A 17,474-nucleotide genomic window follows, 5' to 3' on the forward strand; every position below is an offset into this window, starting at 1 on the left:
CTAATGACGTCAGAGTGACGTCATTTTTGCCATTTTCGACCCAAAAAAAGGTTTCGCGGGAAGAGCTGTCAGGCCTACAGCTTTAGACATACAGAAAAATATTTCAGACATAAAAGGTGTGAAATCAAAAGGGCTACAAAACTGCTATTTCGGTTTTTCGAATTTTTTGGATTTTGACCCCAAAAAAATCAAAAAATTAGATTTTTTGATTATAATAGCCAAAAATCCAAAAAGTTTTTTTTTCAGTTTCGAAAAAACCGGAATATATGTGATAGTCCCTACCGCCTTCTATCTGCATACCAAATTTGAGATCGATACCTCTTTTTTTTTGGCCAAGTTATAGCCAAAAAACTGTTCAAAATTGATGACGTCAAATTTTCAAACTCAATTTTTAGCAACTCTAGACATCGTAGCGCAAAACAAAGACCACCATTAGACTCCCCGTGACGAGCTGCATCGAATCGATACCCATTTTATGCAAAAATATCAACTTTGAAATTTGACCTTTTTGACCTGACCTTGACCTGACCTCCACCAGAAAGTGACCTAAACCGTACCTGATGGTCTTATAACCAACACCATTGAGTTGGAAATGAAAAACTGGCCATAAAACATGCATCGCATAACCTTAGTAAAGTTGGGCTCATGTGGTGACCCTTGGTGACCTTTGGTGACCTGACCTGTGACCTGACCTGGTATGACCAGTGACCTCTAATAGCAACATATGTACTAGACAACTGACGCCTTATCGCCGATTTTTGACAAAATGCGTTTTACTCGGTGTTATAGCGCTTTCCCTAAAAGCCCCGCGAACGGTGAAACATTTTATCTTTGACCTGACCTGTGACGTCATCGGTGACCCCGAGGTTAATGAAATTTGGTTTCCTTCGACAAATTTGACAGGGCTATCGAACGCCGTTTGAATTTTCCGGATCCGTCCATTAGTTTCGGAGATACGGGGGGGGGGGGGGGGGGGCAAAAAAATGCCCCCCCCCCCCACCGCGCGGAAGGGTGCTGGTAGGCCCACCGCCTGCCGGGTTAATTGCATGATAAACGGCACAACTTAGCGCTCCGGTCAACTGATAGCTTCTGAGGAGTGGAACATCATTATGTAGTCGACTATACATGATGACCTCGAGGTCACGTGACCTGAGGTCAACCTTTGACCTTGACCTTTCGAGGTCAAAATATATCCCTCGCCCGTAAACGGTGTTTTGCCACCTTCGCCCATGCAGGGGGGGGGGTTGCTGCGACCCCCCCCCTGGCGTTTGAAAACGGAGCGTCGTAGAGCTTAGCGGAAAAGACCAACGGATTGCTCTCAACGAGATCTCGCGATTGGTGGTATATTTTTTGGTCCTAGGTCAACATTTGACCTACTTATGACCGGTCAAAGGTCAACTTTTCGGAAAAATCTAACTTTTTCAGATTTCCGCGCCGATTGCGGCAAAACGGTAAGAGATATCGACTTGAAACCTTCACTATCGTGATCCTTGATCAATTCTCTATCGTGTGGTGTGTATTTTGATGTCATAACTCTAAAAATGATGCGTTGGGAGCATCGGAAGTCTGCAAGGTCATTTGTGCATTGGGTCACGTCAGGCGTGTGACGTCACTGACCTGACCCTGACCCAAAATGAACTACAAGAAACAACCGACGATGCCTGAAATGGATAGCAAATTCGAATTCAGGGCAGCAAAATACCCCGATAAGGCATACAAGTGCGAGAAGTCATTACAGGTCAACCGAGGTCACTGACCTGACCTTGACCTTAAGTAACCTTGAAAAGGTCAACGGACATTGTGCCAATGTCAAATCAGCCAGTTATGATTCTAAAATAATCCATCAGTGTGTCAGGTCAGTCGGCATTTATACCAATGTGAAGCAATCTCCAATTTAGCGTAAATTTGGCCGGAGGTTGTTCCCTTTATGACGTCATAACTCCATGACCTGACATGACCTTGACAAAAAAATACCAAAAGTTGCGCAAAGGATGCCCCATAGGGTACTGAAAATTTGAGCACTGGTATCTGAAACGGTTCGGCGTGTAGCTAAGAAAAACCTCAGGGGGGGGGGGTTGCACCAACCCCCCCCCCCTACATGGGCGATATCCCTCGCCCCCCTACATGGGCGAGGGATATATGATTCGATGCGAATTGACGAGAGGATCACGATGATGCCCTTAATGTGTTCCTAGCTTGACTAATTCGAACGTTATTCGAGAAAAATTCTCTCCATATCTAGCGCCGCCATTTTGACTTTATTGACCCCTGTTACGTCATCTTTGACCTGACCTGAAAATAACCTTTGTAAAAATTGTAGAACTTGTCCATGCGTACCCCATGCCGTTTACCGCTTGTCGCTATCTTGTTTCGTTCTCGAGATCTCAGGGGGGGGGGGGGTCATCGGCCCCCTCCCGTCGGCTCTAAGTTGGAGCAGACCCCCGCCGGTGCGCGGGTTTTAAAATCAATATCACCAGTATAACGCCTTTTGGGGCGACTAACGGAGCGAGCGAGAGGGTGAGCATTGCACGTGCGAAATTTCGACGAGGTACCTCCAGCTGACTTGTGCACGCAAAAAGACACGCTCCGCCCATAGCCCGCAATGCTAAAATGGCGCCAGCGCCCTCGCCGTCGGGAAATCGGCGGCGGCTGCTTTCCCGGTCTCTAGCGATGCACCCTACTAATCGGTCTCTAGCGATGTGCCAAATTTGAGCACAATCGGCCCAGCCGTTCTCGAGATCTGGAAGCGGTACCCTGCACGTGCGCACGTGCAAACTGGGTCCCAACTGACTTGTGCACGGCACCCTACTAATCGGTCCCTAACCATGTGCCAAATTTGAGCGCAATCGGTCCAGCCGTTCTCGAGATCTGGAATCGACCCCTGCACGTGCGCACGTGCAGCAGCACCCCAACTCTGGCACATGGATATGCATTGCCTAGTGGGTGCCTACCTACATGCCAACTTTCAGCGCAATCGGCCAAGTAGTTACCGAGATATTGCAACAATTGCAAAAGTGACACTTCTTCGTTTTGCACGTGGCACGTGCATAAGGGGTCACCCACATGCATCGGGAATAGCCCAATACTTGGTAGAAGGAATGAAGCTACCCTACAAAAATTACCGCATGTAAATCGGTCAAGTGGTTGCTGACGCTCATACTCAGAAATTTCCGTTATTCTACGTAAGACTCCGCTCGCTTCGCTCGCTCCGTAATAAGAAATTGCATAGCGGGGCTGCGGAGTCGATGGATTTTAAGGTGACTCCGACTCCGAATTAAAAAATCAACTCCGACTCCGAATCCGACTCCAACTCTGACTCCGGACATTGCTAATTAAGTTCATATAATGAAATAAAATTTCATGTTAAATCTTTTTATCTTGGCTGAAGTGACCATTTAGTGGTTAGCCGTTCCAAGGCTTTGTATTGCAAACAAATAGGTACTTTTGCAGCATGCAGAAAGAAAACAGGTTTTAACGCAACAGCCGTCTACATCTTTTTTTTCAATGAAAACTGAAAACGCTCGTCCAATTCAGAGGTATGCCCTAAGCTTCAACAAAGTCTGATTTGCAAAGGTCAACGAGCGAAATATCGTCAAACAGCCAAGTGTAGGGCATGATTTTTAGCCTTCCAGTGTTGACTACGGCTCCGGAGTCGGGGTCGTCGCTAAGATTTTAGCGACTCCAACCCCGACCCCGACTCCGGGCAAAACTGCCGACTTCGACCGACTCCGACTCCGACTCCGTAGCCCTGGTTCATAGGGAAGATGTTTTTAGCCTGAAACGATCGTTTGCGTGACAAGGGCTTGCATGGCAAATAGGTAAGTTAGGTATGCTATAGGTATGCATAATTAAAAGCAGGTTCTGGCGAATCCACTATATTCTGCTACTTTCGCTGAAATGCTCGTCTAGAACAGGAATATGGCCCTTTTTCGACAAAATCTGACTTCGAAAGGTCAACGAGCGAAGCACCGTCAAGCAAACAGGTGCAGGGCATCAAGGCTGCAGAGTCGAAGGGCTGCAGTCTATTGATTTTTTGGTTACTCCAGCACCGACGACTCCGACTCCGACTTCAAAAATCGACTCCGATTCCGATTCCGACTCCACTGCTCCGACTCCGAGCATTTCTGTCCATGTAAAACCATAACATGATGTCAAATTTATGTCAGTTTTTTTTTCTTGCCAGAAACAATCCTTTGCCGCGATCCATGGCCTTGCATTGCAATAACACTTTACAAATAGCATACTGAACTAAAAGCACATGCTGGCGCACATGATTGACGATGTGTCTTGCTCTTTTTGCTGAAATCGCTCGTTCAACTCATGAGTGATACATGAGATTCGACAAAATCTCAACGAGCGTAACTTTTGTCGACCAAACGGGTGTAAGGAATGACAGCCATGCAGTGTTAGCTCCGACTTCGGAGTCGGAGTCGGTAAGATTTTGACGACTCCAACCCCAAATCCGACGCCGACTTCGGACAGAATTGCCAACTCCGACCGACTCACACATAGCCTTTTGAAAAAAAGCATTGGTCATAATGTGTAAAGTTGATGCCCGGGAGGGTACTGAAACGGTTTGGTGACGATCGGCGCAGCAGTTCTGGAGATGCAAAAGTTTTATTCATATTCATTGGATGTATAATGTTTTTATCAAGTGTCAATAAACTAACTAACTAGCTATCGCAAAGTCTAGGGGGGGAACAAAAATAGCCTCCCCCACCAGGGCGCGGGTTAAAACGAAAATAGCGTAATATGACGTCACTAAGACGTAATTTTCTGAGTAAAAATCCGATGGGATTCACTCAAATTTTCAGGGAAAATGTCAAATCGATGCATGATAGCGCAACGCAATTTTGACGTCGTAGGCAAAATACGTTTAGCATGGGTGGAGCTTTTCCAGGAAAGTTGGTGGGGCAAAAGGTTGTCAAACCTACAATATCCGATTGTTAAGTTAGATAACATCCAACAATGAATCATTACTTTTCATTACAGAGATACTATTTTGCATTACACAGACATTTCAAAGCTCTTCAATGCGAAAAACATTGGTTTGCGAAGCAGTCAAGTCCTGCAAATCGGCTTAAGTTGGTGGGGCAAAATGGCAAATTGGTGGGGCAGGCGCCCCGATATGTGAAGTGAATAGGAAGCTCCGCCCCTGACGTTTAGAAGCTACTTTTCGCGCTTCGTTTGTTCTGCACAAATCAAGTCGATAAAAACACTAAAAACAACATGGCTAATCCCAGCGTGAACACTGAGGAGTTGAGGGCGGCTTTTGGAAACGTGATCGGCATGGCCCACAACCAGGCCATTACTCCTTCCTGGCGTCACATTACAATCCGCTCCGCTTAAAAGCTACTGACGAAAAACAGGAGGGCCAGATTTTCCACCTCCCCTAGCAAGGCGAATAATTGTACATACACCGCAACACCAACAACACCGCTCTGTCGAGCATGTTCTAGCAAGTGACTCAGCATTAATTTGATAGTCCGCTGAAAAACCCGTAGATCCAGTCTAAGCTGGTAGGACATGGACCTCTGACCACTTTTTGCCCACACTCGGCCGGCGTCCCCCTGTCCGCCCTGGAACAGATAAGATTGGTGCATACACGCGGGCCGTAATCGAGGGAACTGGAACCATCACTCTCGTCACTCGATGGACTGACCAGTTGGCCACACAGTACAGGCGCTGCTCCCAGGTAGTGGTGGGTTGCCTGCCTCCGTTGCCTCCGCTGTTGCCCGATTCCAGGTAGGTTTCGCTTTTCGCACTGCTTTAAAACCCGCGACTTGCTAGGGGGTCGTTAAAGGGAGATAATGAGCTTTCTTTTTTCTTAAATAAAAATTACTCGACATCTATACTATTTCTACTGTAGCTTCTATAAAATATGAAAATTTCCTAGCACATTTTCGTATGTGAAAAAGGTTTTTATTTTTGCAAAAAAGAAGCAGTACTTGCAGTACTTGTAACACCCACCGAAATGCGTTGTCCTTCTCTATAAAAAAGTCGCAGTATATGGCGCTTATGTTTCAAAGAGCGACGCTTGGGTTTTTGTTTATGTTATCGCCTTGTCGTTGCTTGGTTGTAAGGATTCTAATTTGAATTAGAGTTAATTCGGTTTAGAATTAATTAGATTCTAATTCGGGGGTACCTACATAGTGCCTACTCTTCTTTGTTTCTAAGTATTATTTTGCGCCACAAATGAACGGCATGCGCCAGAAACGCAGCCAAATCTTGCGATTGCGACTACGAAATTCATTATTTTGGCGTCAGAGCCTGAAGCGAAAAATACAAGCATATTTATTTCAAAAAGACTTCAGGTTTGTCGAACGGTGTTATGGGAATTTTGATAACAGTACTGCATAAGTGTTTCAGTGATGCCGCAAAAGTGTTGTATCTATCTTCTTTTATTGTGCAGTCGGCGGGACCGATTCAAAATTGAGTCGTTGCTACTAAAATAGCAGCATATGGCGTCAGATGATGAACAGGAAAAATAGTTGCGTAAATTTAGACATAAACCACCCCCAAACCATGAATATCTTTTGAAGGCACTATAGACGACCATTAACTAACTAGATGTGATGAAGATCAAATGTAAGGAATACGCTCATTTTACAAAATTACATGCAAGTACCAAAAAGTGATGTCAAGTACTTATTCAACGGTCATTTTCAGCGCTCCCCGCTAACGTGACTTCAAGTTGAGATATTTGCGGCAAGGTACCGAATTGAGCAAAATGGTTTTAATTTACATTATAACTTGTTGTGTTTTGTCAGAAAATGGTCCTAACTCAGATTTTGTGGAAAAAGGTCATTATCTCCCTTTAAACACTCACACTTTTTTCGCCACCCTGTAGCTAAGAAACCGGTAACGAATTGATTGGAGTTTGTTGTAACGTTATTTTTGAAGATATTGGGCTAAAACTTCCTAGAATAGTTTATCCGTGTGTGTTCTAGCACATATATTCCGGTTTGTGCGAAAAAAATCAAAAACTTTTGAAAAAAAAATCAAAAAACATATTTTTGTAATCGCAAATACCTACGTACCTACCTACATATTTTACCTTTCCGTCGATATCTCCTAAACGGCTGGAGATATCGCCACCAAACTTTCTGGACCCCTCCGGGCATCAATTTTACACATTGTGACCAAAAAATTTTCCAGTGGCTATGATAGGTTGGCCACAAATGACGTCAGAATGACGTCATGTTCTGCCATTTTCGACCCAAAAAAGACCTTTGCGAGAAGAGCTGTCAGGCCTACAGCTTTGAAGATACAGAAAATTGATCAACACATAAAAGGTGTAGAATTAACAGGGCTACAAAACTGATATCTCGGATTTTTGAAATTTTTGAGTTTTGACCCCAAATATCAAAAATGCAATTTTTTGGATATATTAGCCAAAAAATCCAAAAAGTTTTTTGAGTTTCGAAAAACGAGGAATATATGTGATAGTACCTACCGTCTTCTATCTATATACAAAATTTCAGATAGATGTCTCCTTTGTTGGCCAAGTTATAGCGAAAAAACTGTTCAAAAATGATGACGTTAAATTTTCAAACTCAATTTTTGGCAATTCTAAACCACGTAGGGCAAAACAAAGACAACCATTGGACTCCCCGTGACGAGCTGCATCGAATGGATACCCATTTTATGCAAAAATATCAACTTTGAAATTTGACCTAATTTGACCTGACCTTGACCTGACCTTCACCGGAACATAATCTTAACTGACCCCAAAGGCTGCCTGACCCACATAATCGCATTTGTCATGTAAAATGGACCATAAAACATGCATCACACGACACTTTCAAATTGTGACCCCCAGTGCCTGACCTTTGTGACCTGACCTGGTATCAGTGACCTCAGATAGCGAAGTATGTGTTTGACAAACAATGTACCATCGATGGTTTTCAATAACTTACCAATTTACTCGATTTCACAACACATTTCTTGAAATGCCTGTGAACGGTGAAAATCTGACCTTTGACCTGACCTGTGACGTCATTGGTTTGACATAGGTCAATGAAATTTGGTCACAAGGTAGTACCCCGGTGGGGCTATCGAACGCCGTTTGAATTTTGAAAATCGGCCGGTAAATTTCCGAGATCTCGGGGGGGGGGGCCGAAACGCCCCCCCCCCCCTACGGGTGGTAGGGTCCGCCGGTAGCCCTACGGGGCGCGGGTCGCGGGCCGAGGGGGGGGGGGGCGGGTGCCGCCCCCCATAGGGTTTTTTTCGCGATAGCTCCGAACACGCTGGCGATAGAGAGCTGAAACTTGGCATACCTGACCTTTGATCCAAGCCGCATCTTTTGACACCAACCGCATTTTTGGGTCAGGTCAGGTCACTGACCTATGACGTCATAAGTGAACCTCTGCACGGTCTTCAGATGTCGCAACTTCGCAACGCCCTCACTGCCAGAGGAGATGTCACAGGGAAATGAAACTTGCAGGATCTAGTATCCATTATGAGTCCCACAACTTGTATATCTCGGATTTTTCCTAAAGGTCATATGAGGTCAGGTCATTTTCGTGACCTCACCATTGGGGCATTCCACGTCAAGTGGGACAAAAAATGATCATTTTGAACCTCACCTCCTCCGATTTTTGCGAAACTTTGTGAAACTACTCATCTATATGTGAAAAGAATGGAGACATATTTTTGTCAAGATATGACGTCACGTTTCCGAGATACACGTCATCAAACATTGACTTAGGCAAGGCACATTATCATCTTTAGAGCGTCATAACCATTGAAGTTTTAGACATATCACCACGAGATAAAGTGTGAAATGGAGGGAATAGGTCAGGCTTTAATTTGAGGATAACAATATTGACGTAATTAAGTAATTAGTGAACTTAATTAAAATTCAAAAAATAAATTTTGATTTTCTGAAAAATGGGTACCCTTCGATTTTGCTGATTTTTACATATTTTATTCTCCTATAAATTAGCTACATCATATAAAAAATCCAGAATGGGCCGACGTCTACGTAACTGTCTTTTGGACTTCGGAATGTCTGGCACTCGCGTGTTTCGTTTTAGCAACCAAGGAAAGGCGCTACCCGGAGATGCTTCTTTCTACCCCAAACCAAAGCAAACCCAACCTGACCTGACGTGACCTGACCTAATCTAACACGCGTAAATATGTACAGCCCTCACGGCAGTTGTCGACTGGCCAAATGCTACCTAGATACGAACATTAGCCCTCACGACAGTTGCCGGCTGGCCAGATGCTACTTAACCCGCGCGGGGCTGGGGTCTCCAGCCGAACGCGCGGGGCTGGGGGGGGGTAAATTTTACCCCCCCTGTTATCTCCCGAACTAATGGTCCGATTTGGAAAATTCAAACGCCAATCGAAAGCTCTCATCACGAACTACTAAAAACATGTACTTAATTTAAAGTTTGAGGTCAAGGTCAAGGTCAGGTCAAGGGTACAAATTGCAAGTTTCTACAGTATCGGCCTTGCACCGTAGTTGCCGAAGAATGGAGTCATGGACTGAGACTGATGCCCCAAAACGTGTTCTTAGGCTACCAAAACAATATTCGTTGCATACAATATCATTCAGAGGTCAAGGTCAAGGTCAGGTCAGGTCAGGTCAGGTCACCAAAAAACAAAATATAGAAAAGGGCATGTGCGACACATGTTTTATGGGTCATTTTACTCATAGAATTCAATAGGCACACTCAATAAGTGATATGGACCACCTCTGGATGAATTTCAGGTCGAGGTCAGGTCAAGGTCAGGTCAAGTGAGGTCAAATTTTGAAGTTGGTTGTTAAGGCCTAAAAAGGTGTCTATCTGATGCAGTTTTTCACGGCGAATCGAATGGTGCTAATTTTGGTTCCGTACGAGGTCTAGAACTTCCAAAAAAGTCATTTTTCAAAAAAATTGTGTGTCGTGACGTCATAAAATTTTGAATAACTCCCACATTTTTGAACTGATTCTTCTAAAATTTGGTATGTAGGTGCACATAGACCACTTCTCTGACATATATTCCGGTTTTTTCGATAGACTCAAAATTTTGGATTTTATAATGATTTTCCCAAAAAAGTCAGTTTTTTGAAAAAATTTAGGCCAAAATCCAAAATTTTCAAAAAACCGAGATAGCCATTTGATAGACAAAGTAAAATTACGTATAACCTTTTTCATTACGTCTTGATTCCTTTAAAAATGAAGATGTTAGCGGCGTTTGAACTTTTGCCGTTTTTGAGGTGAAAATGGCGAACATGACGTCACTAAAACGTCAATTTCTCAAAAATTTTCCGACGGATTTCGCTCAAATTTTCAGGGAACGTGTCAAATTGATGTAAGAAAAGGTACTGAAAGTTTGGCGGCGCTGCGCGCCGCCGTTTTTGAGATATCGCAAAAATTCGCGAGGGGGGGTAAAATTTACCCCCCCCAGCCCCGCGCGGGTTAAAAAACAAATGCGTGTTTAACACTTCAGGCTGACCCGCTGCGAGCCAGCGACCTTTAGATTTCGAGGTGGGTACACTCGGCACACTTACTACTAAGCCACGAAGATAGCTGGTCATCGTAAGCCAGTTGATGAAATTGGGCATTCTCCGGGCAGCGCCTCTCTTTGGTTGCAAAAAGAAAATACGCCTGACTCTCCCAGCGCTAGGGAAGAAAAGCCCGGTTTAGCCAAAAAAGGTATTTTAAAAAAACGGATTTTGAATTGTAGGCGGGGAACTTTATCGTGTGCCAATTTCATGGTCCTAGATCAATATATTCAAGATCAAATGAGGTTAAACGTGATCAAATTTGCTATAGTGACTATTTTGCGTTTATACGCCCATAGCTCTCTAAGAGATACTGGCCGATTTTCCTAGTTCTTCCTTTATACGACATTTGTAGTGTTATGAGAATCTCTAGTTAATCTTACCATAAATTTGGCAGTTAGTGGCTTGCTAATAGTAAGATGTCGCCGGCAGAGGCGGGGATCGGCCGACGCGGGAAACGTCATAGTCACATATTGTGTTTGCACCCTAATGATTTATTTTTACCAGTTGATTTTCGCATTTATTTGAACATTAGATTGCCTGTACATTTTTAAGCCTTCACACAAAATTTGACACGAATCGATCATAATCAGCGGTAAGAAGCGCGGTGCAAAGATGGAACCGTCCCGCGCCGGCACAGTCTACCATTCAGGCGGCAACGGCCGGCGCCGGCCGCCGAGCCGCTCCGACAGGAATGTTTGACTTTACACCGCTATTACTAGAAAAGTTGTGGACCGATTTACCTATTTTTTGCACGGGAGGATTTGCAATTCGATTCTGGACAGATCCTGAAAGTTTGACGTTAATATAATAACTATGGCGTGAGTTATTGGCGAAAAACAGGTGGGGTTGGCGAAATCCGCCCCTTCCATCGGCCGTGCTACGTTGCACTACTTGTTGCTATATCATCCAAAGTTATCGTTGGCCCACTCTAATTTTCTCAGCACCTGTGCCTTACGTGTAGTAGAAGACAATATCTAAATTTGAGCAAAATCGAAGGGTACCCATTTTTCACAAATTACATTTTCAGATATAGATTCAAAATAAGATAAATTCAAAATCACCGAAAAATGTAAAAATTGTCAAATTTTACTAGCATAACTCCTTATGTACACGTTTCAGTTTGTTTGAAATTAATAACTTCAAAAATGTTGAAGCTATAGAACTTTCAAGATTGCAATACACGTCCAATTCTGCTCATAAAGCAGAAGTTTAGCGACTTGTATCTCTGTAGCCCGAGGGCATATGACAAAATCCTTTCACTCTCAGAGGTTTCACCCAATAGCCAATAAGTATACCAAGTTTGAACAAAATCGCAGAGGTGGCCGATTTTGGCTGTCCCGGTTGACATGGAATGCCCCCATTATAAGTCAATGGGGAAAAATGAAAACTGCTATTCTGGCGCCGGGAACGATCTCCAACTATCTCAAGCACACAGAATCGTGATTTGATGCACTCCTTGCAAGGTTAGATGCGTCACTTTTGCAATGTTGACCTTGCGTGACGTCATTTATGACGTCATCAAGGTCATATTAGTTTTTCGTCAATAACTCTTGATCAAATTGAGCTAGCGAGTCGGGAAAGCCACCAATGGACTCAGGAAGACCTGCCGAATCGAATGATATGCGACATGACCTCTTTCGACCAACTTCGTGACCTGAGGGTGCTGACCTGACCTTGACCTGAGGTCAACACCCCAAGTTGACCTGACCCGGACAAAAAGTATATCATTCGACGCGCCTGAGCAAGACGAACACGATGCTGCCAAAATCGGCGCTCTGCGGCCGTTTTTTGCGAAGTTATTCACCAAAAACTGAACCGTACCTTGGGGCACTTGACCTGACCTCAGAGGTCACCGGTTGACCTAGGACCTTAAAATCGGGTACCAATCTCTGCGTCTCGTAACGGCGCACACGCTCGTTTTTTTCCGCGACGCGCTAGCTCCACCAGGGGCGAAACGGCGAGGGGGGGTCGTACCCGCCCCCCCCCCCTCGGCCGGCGCGTATGTAGAAAACCAATAGGTCCGGCGAGGGTTAACGTCCTTTGAGTTATGAAAATCGGTAGGTAACTTTCCGATATAAAATAGGGTGAGGTCGAAACGCCCCCCCCCCACACACACACACAAACACACGCAGCGAGTGGTTGGATCCTGAAATATTCCAACCCGGCACAGGTTAAGATATTTATACGTCCATTGTCTATCAGCTTTTCCGAATTCCGTTGGCCATGCACCAAAACTTTTTTTCTGTTGTTTTTACAGGCTCAATGATTGTTTGCATATGATTATTCATCGGCATCTGAAGTGCTACGACGTCAAGACGAGCATTTCTGACGAGCGATCCAACAGCGATCGACCAGTTCAGTGTAAGGCCAGCACTCTACGACCTTACCAGCAATGCTAGCTTGGAGTGGGATATCTTCCCGGCGGCGGCGGCGCTCCATGAAGGCGTTTATAGGCATCTCCACGATCAGCATGCTCTACGTGGCGTCTGGTCGGCTGGTCCGTGAGGCCTCCCCATCCTTCAGCGCCGACCGCTGTTCCGACAACCTTCTGGGAAGGCGGCTGTTGGCCGGTTCGTGTCCTCATGAGCCGATCGACGCCGTCTACACCTGGGTCAACGGCTCGGACCCGGAGTTTCGGCGGCAGCTGTCGGAGACGTTGGTCCACCTGGGGCACCCGCCGGCCAACGAATCGGTAAACGACAGCAGGTTTGCTGACAACGACGAACTGCGCTACTCTCTTCGATCTCTGGAGCAGCACGCGCCGTGGGTGCGACGCGTTTACCTGGTCACCAACGGACAGGTACCCGCCTGGCTGGACCTGGACAACCCACGCATCACCGTCGTCACGCATGAGGAGATATTCCCCAACAAGTCGCACCTGCCCACCTTCTCCAGTCCGGCGATCGAGTCTCATTTGCATCGCATCAAAGGCCTCTCAGAGCACTTCCTGTACTTCAACGACGACTTGTTCCTCGGCCAGCCAGTGGTTCTGGAGGATTTCGTGTCTCCCAGAGGCGAGTACCTCACCTACTTATGGCCATCGCGGGGAGGCGCCTTCAACCAGTCGTCCGCCCACTCGCGTAGCCTCACACACGTGGACCGTCTCTTCACGCAACGTTACGGACCCGAGGTGCGCCGCGCTGCTGCACACGTACCGCTCCTCCTGAAGCGCTCGATCGTCGCAGAGTTGCAGGCCACGTTTGCAGCAGAGTATGAGCATACTTCCGCGGCACAAGTGCGCACCAACAATTTCATGCAGCCGGGTTTAACGTACTACTACTTCCTACGTTCAGAGCGGCGTCCGGTGTCGTCAGGCGGATTGTTCGAGATGTTTGACACAGACCGATCCGGCACCTTGTCTGAGCGCGAGCTTCTCTCGGTGATGAGTGGTCTTCTAGGACGCTCCTACTCCGTGCGTGATGCCCGCCTGCTCTGGGACGAGTTGAGGAGGTGTGCCGCGGCTGGCGATACGCCCACAGACAGCAGCGCCGAGCTGAACCGGTCAGCCGTGCTTGGCTGCACGACGGCCACCACTCGCCTGTCGCAGCGCATTGGCGAGCGTCGGTACCGCACCCGCGACGGCGCGCGCAGTGCCTGGTTCTACGGGCAAGTGCCGTCCCAGCCGCAGAAAGCCAACCGCAAGCTGATGGAGGTTCTAGCCAAGCCTCGCCGATTCATCTGTCTCAACAACGACTTTTCAGACAGCACAGCGGGGCGGATCAAGTGGGTGCGCGATATGATGAGGTTCCTGCTCGCGACACTCTTTCCCTGGTCTTCCCAGTTCGAGCTGACGTCGCCGACCTACGGTAACGCGTCAAGTTGAGCTCGTGCTGGCTGCTGCTTAGGTCAGATGTCAGAAGTCACAGGAGGTTGATCGGAGATTATAAGATATAGAACACATTTCCAGCAGCGTGAATTATACAGCATCTCTGACCCGACAAAACAAAAACAGCAATACCTTTCATCGCCAAAACAAAACAGACCAATGACAATTGACAACCGATCCAGATCAGACTCATGGTCACCAAACAAAAGCTGATCAATGACCGCTAAACACCTGCCGAATGGTGACCATCGGACCAATGATGATCAATGACCACCAAACCAGAGAAGGCCAACAACCAACCGACTAGACCAATCGAACTGCTCGAGTCACATCAACGACCGAAAGGCCAAGACAGGTTAATGACCACCGTTGGAACATACCATACACCGAAACAGTGCAATATGGAAGGGACACGACTGGACCGGTATTCGGACAGCGGCACAACTGCTGCAAAGGCAGTCAACCAGGTAAAGTCGGGCACCCCCAGCGCCGACGATTGTCGCGGCTCAACTCAGCCGGAATGGTCCGTTTGTTTGTTTTGTTGGAAGAAAAACTCTTCCCACCTGAAAAGGCCATTGCAGATATGTGATGATGCATAGGGCATAACTGATCTTTGCTGAGTGCTGACCATTGACGGTGCGCCACAGCGGCAGATCGACCATCCCGATGGGACAGAGACCATCCCGATGGGACAGCGCGCCCTGCCGCCGCTCGGACGGCCATCCCGGGCGGGGTGTTGTCCAAAGACGACTGTTGGTGACCGCCAGGCGCCGGCCCGTATTGTTAGCGGGGACACGGAGGGGTCTGGGAGCGATGCTTGGAGGGGTTTTGAGGGTTTCAACTAACGGCCGCAGAAAGGAACATGAGAGCACTGCACTTAGTTCCTTTGGGAGTCTTTATGGTGGAGAGTAGCTTATTGTTTCAAACGTGTCTCGATTTTATCAAACGTATTATCCAATTACGAACTTCTACTGCTTAGCGTGAAGAGAGCCTCAGAAGTCGGTACACAGTCCAAGTTACAAAGCTCTCACCGCGACAATTCCACAGCCGTTTCCGGCTTTCGCTGTAATTTTGAATCGAATGCGTCCACAGCCGACCGTGCTCGCCGGAGACCAGCGTAAGTCTGTCAACGCGAAACGGTCGACATATCGAGCCCGGCAGGCCTGCATGGTATAACTGTCATGTGAGTTCGCAGCGAAATGTGTACTGTGTCGGCTACATGGACTTGTATGCACACCATATATTTAATAAGTGAAACATCATCAGTGGGCAATGGGCATGTATGTAATATACAAATATCGACTGAAAATGAGCTTTGTACGGTTTTTACACCACTAAAAAGGGACAGTTGATGAGTGTGATTCAACAATACATACACGAAAAATCATGAGGCCTATAGGCATCTTACGAAATCCGAGTTGCACAGCCAGTCTTGAAAGTACCGCGCAACCATTGCACCGGTGGATCCATCACGCCCGACCGAGGAAGGGCTGCTAAATTTTAGTCACCGAACCAATTAGCCTGGGGGATGGATGCGGATGTCACTTGGCTCGGTGACCGTCAGATTTAGCAGCCTTCCACGGTCGAGCTTAAAGGGATCCACCGCACCGATGCGCGGTACTTTCAAGACTGACTGTTCACTTTACACAGTCCGTGCCAATATCAAGTCCAGTCCATTAAAGAACAGCTGAAGTCATTTAACAGCTGTGACAATGGGCCATCGAGCTCCAACAAATCAGCTGAGTTTCAGCACATAGGCGTCACATCACACCTGTCACACTTTGGCGCGCACATACGCCATTTTCTAGCGACCGCCGCTCAACCGTCAACCTTGGCAGTGAAACTGGCCCTGTGGCAATGCTTTGCCTCACATGGTGCCCCGTAACTCCTTGACAGCACCCTCCCTCTAATGTGAAGAGAAGGAACTAGGCTGATGATCACCCTCACCAGCCGATAACGAGCCGGCGGTAGTGCGGACTGTCAGCTAACCAGGGTCACAGGCCCGCTACCAGTGATCAGCACATCTAAATTGTGACCAATCGCCTGCTGTAAATCAGTACACCTCACCCAACTGGAACACAACCCAACAAAAAACACACAAGTGTACTGTAAACGGCTTGGTGATTCTTCGCGAAATCATCCCGAAACGCATACGACTTGAATGCCTATAAGTGTTTCAAATCACCCACGACAGCCTTGCCGATACCTCAGTTGAGCATTATTGAACGAAGTGAGCCGGGCATGATTTGCTGGAGCCAGCACGAATAAAACAGCCTTCAGAGTTCACACGTCGCCGACTCTAGCACTCACACGTCTCACCACTACGGCCATCATCCCGGTTTTTCCCCCGGCAATCAGCACTCTGTAGCGCTCCTCTCTGACCTGTCCTCCGTCCCCTCTGCTGCCGGGGCGGCCCGGCGGCCCGGCTCGGCCTCCCCGGGCCGCGAGCTGAGCTGGCCGCCGCCACAGCTGGGCGTCACACACGTCTCGGCGCCGCCGCCGGCCGTGCCGTAGGTGGGCCAGCCGGGCGGCTGCCGGCCGGCCGGCGGCGGCGGCGCCGCGCGCTGCCGACGGACCGCAGCGGCCGGCGCCAGTCGCAGGCTCCGCTCAGTGTCGCGCACGTCCTGACTCAGCTCGGCCGCCAGCTCGCTCAGGCTGTCCAGGATGTGGGAAAGGTCGGTGGCCGGCTGCGCGTCGATCAGCTCCGAGAGCGAGCTCAGCTCGGCGGCCACCTCGTCCGCGTCGAGCGCCAGCATCTCCTCCGGCGGCTCCGGGTCCGGACCCAGAGTGGGACCCGTCTCCGGGGCCGGGCCCGGCGCATCGTCAGTCTGCGGCGCAGAGGTGTCCGCGCCGGAGACCGGCGGAGCGCGCGGCACCAGGGGCGTTAGGTCCACCCGCACCGCACGCAGACGCAGCGACGCGTTTCTGTGGCCCTGGCAAGCGAGAAAAGAGTAAGGCTTGAGAATAGAGTAGACAGATTAAGCCCTCATATATCATGCATGTCAGCAGGATGGTTTATGCTAATTAGCAGGCCTGCAGCTCCAAAAAGCCACGTCTAAATTCGCGCATATTCAATAGAAAGCTCAGAAGTTGGAGGAAGATCTAGCCTTGAAATGACAAGCGAATACAGAAAGCATCTAGTGCTCTGTC

The 17,474-nt window shown here is 47.7% G+C and overlaps 2 protein-coding genes across 4 annotated transcripts in view; one reads left to right on the top strand and one right to left on the bottom strand.

Moving 5' to 3' along the window:
- The window catches only part of LOC122387018, a 38,525-nt gene that overhangs the window by 11,822 nt on the left and 9,229 nt on the right, over window positions 1–17,474 (bottom strand). For 2 of the 3 annotated variants that reach the window (XM_043376825.1, XM_043376824.1), the window contains one exon: window positions 15,589–17,257. The exons of the other annotated variant lie outside the window; for it this stretch is intronic. In XM_043376825.1, coding sequence (XP_043232760.1) covers window positions 16,679–17,257 — 579 coding nt within the window. In that variant the 3' untranslated portion in view covers window positions 15,589–16,678. Of the gene's footprint in view, window positions 1–15,588; window positions 17,258–17,474 lie in introns of those variants that run through there. 3 annotated transcript variants of the gene reach the window in all.
- Window positions 5,659–15,633, top strand: LOC122387019 (N-acetylglucosamine-1-phosphotransferase subunits alpha/beta-like). The gene is made up of 2 exons (XM_043376827.1): window positions 5,659–5,745; window positions 12,756–15,633. The coding sequence occupies exon 2, from the start codon at window positions 12,891–12,893 to the stop codon at window positions 14,319–14,321; it is 1,431 nt and encodes a 476-aa protein (XP_043232762.1). The 5' UTR covers window positions 5,659–5,745; window positions 12,756–12,890; the 3' UTR covers window positions 14,322–15,633.

Source organism: Amphibalanus amphitrite, unplaced genomic scaffold (genome assembly GCF_019059575.1).
Source record: "Amphibalanus amphitrite isolate SeventyFive unplaced genomic scaffold, NRLGWU_Aamphi_draft 000270F_arrow, whole genome shotgun sequence".
NCBI classification, from domain to species: Eukaryota; Metazoa; Arthropoda; class Thecostraca; order Balanomorpha; family Balanidae; genus Amphibalanus; species Amphibalanus amphitrite.

Excerpts from the sequence above, each read along its gene's own strand:
- LOC122387019 (XM_043376827.1), top strand. The coding sequence starts at position 12,891 with ATGCTAGCTTGGAGTGGGATATCTTCCCGGCGGCGGCGGCGCTCCATG.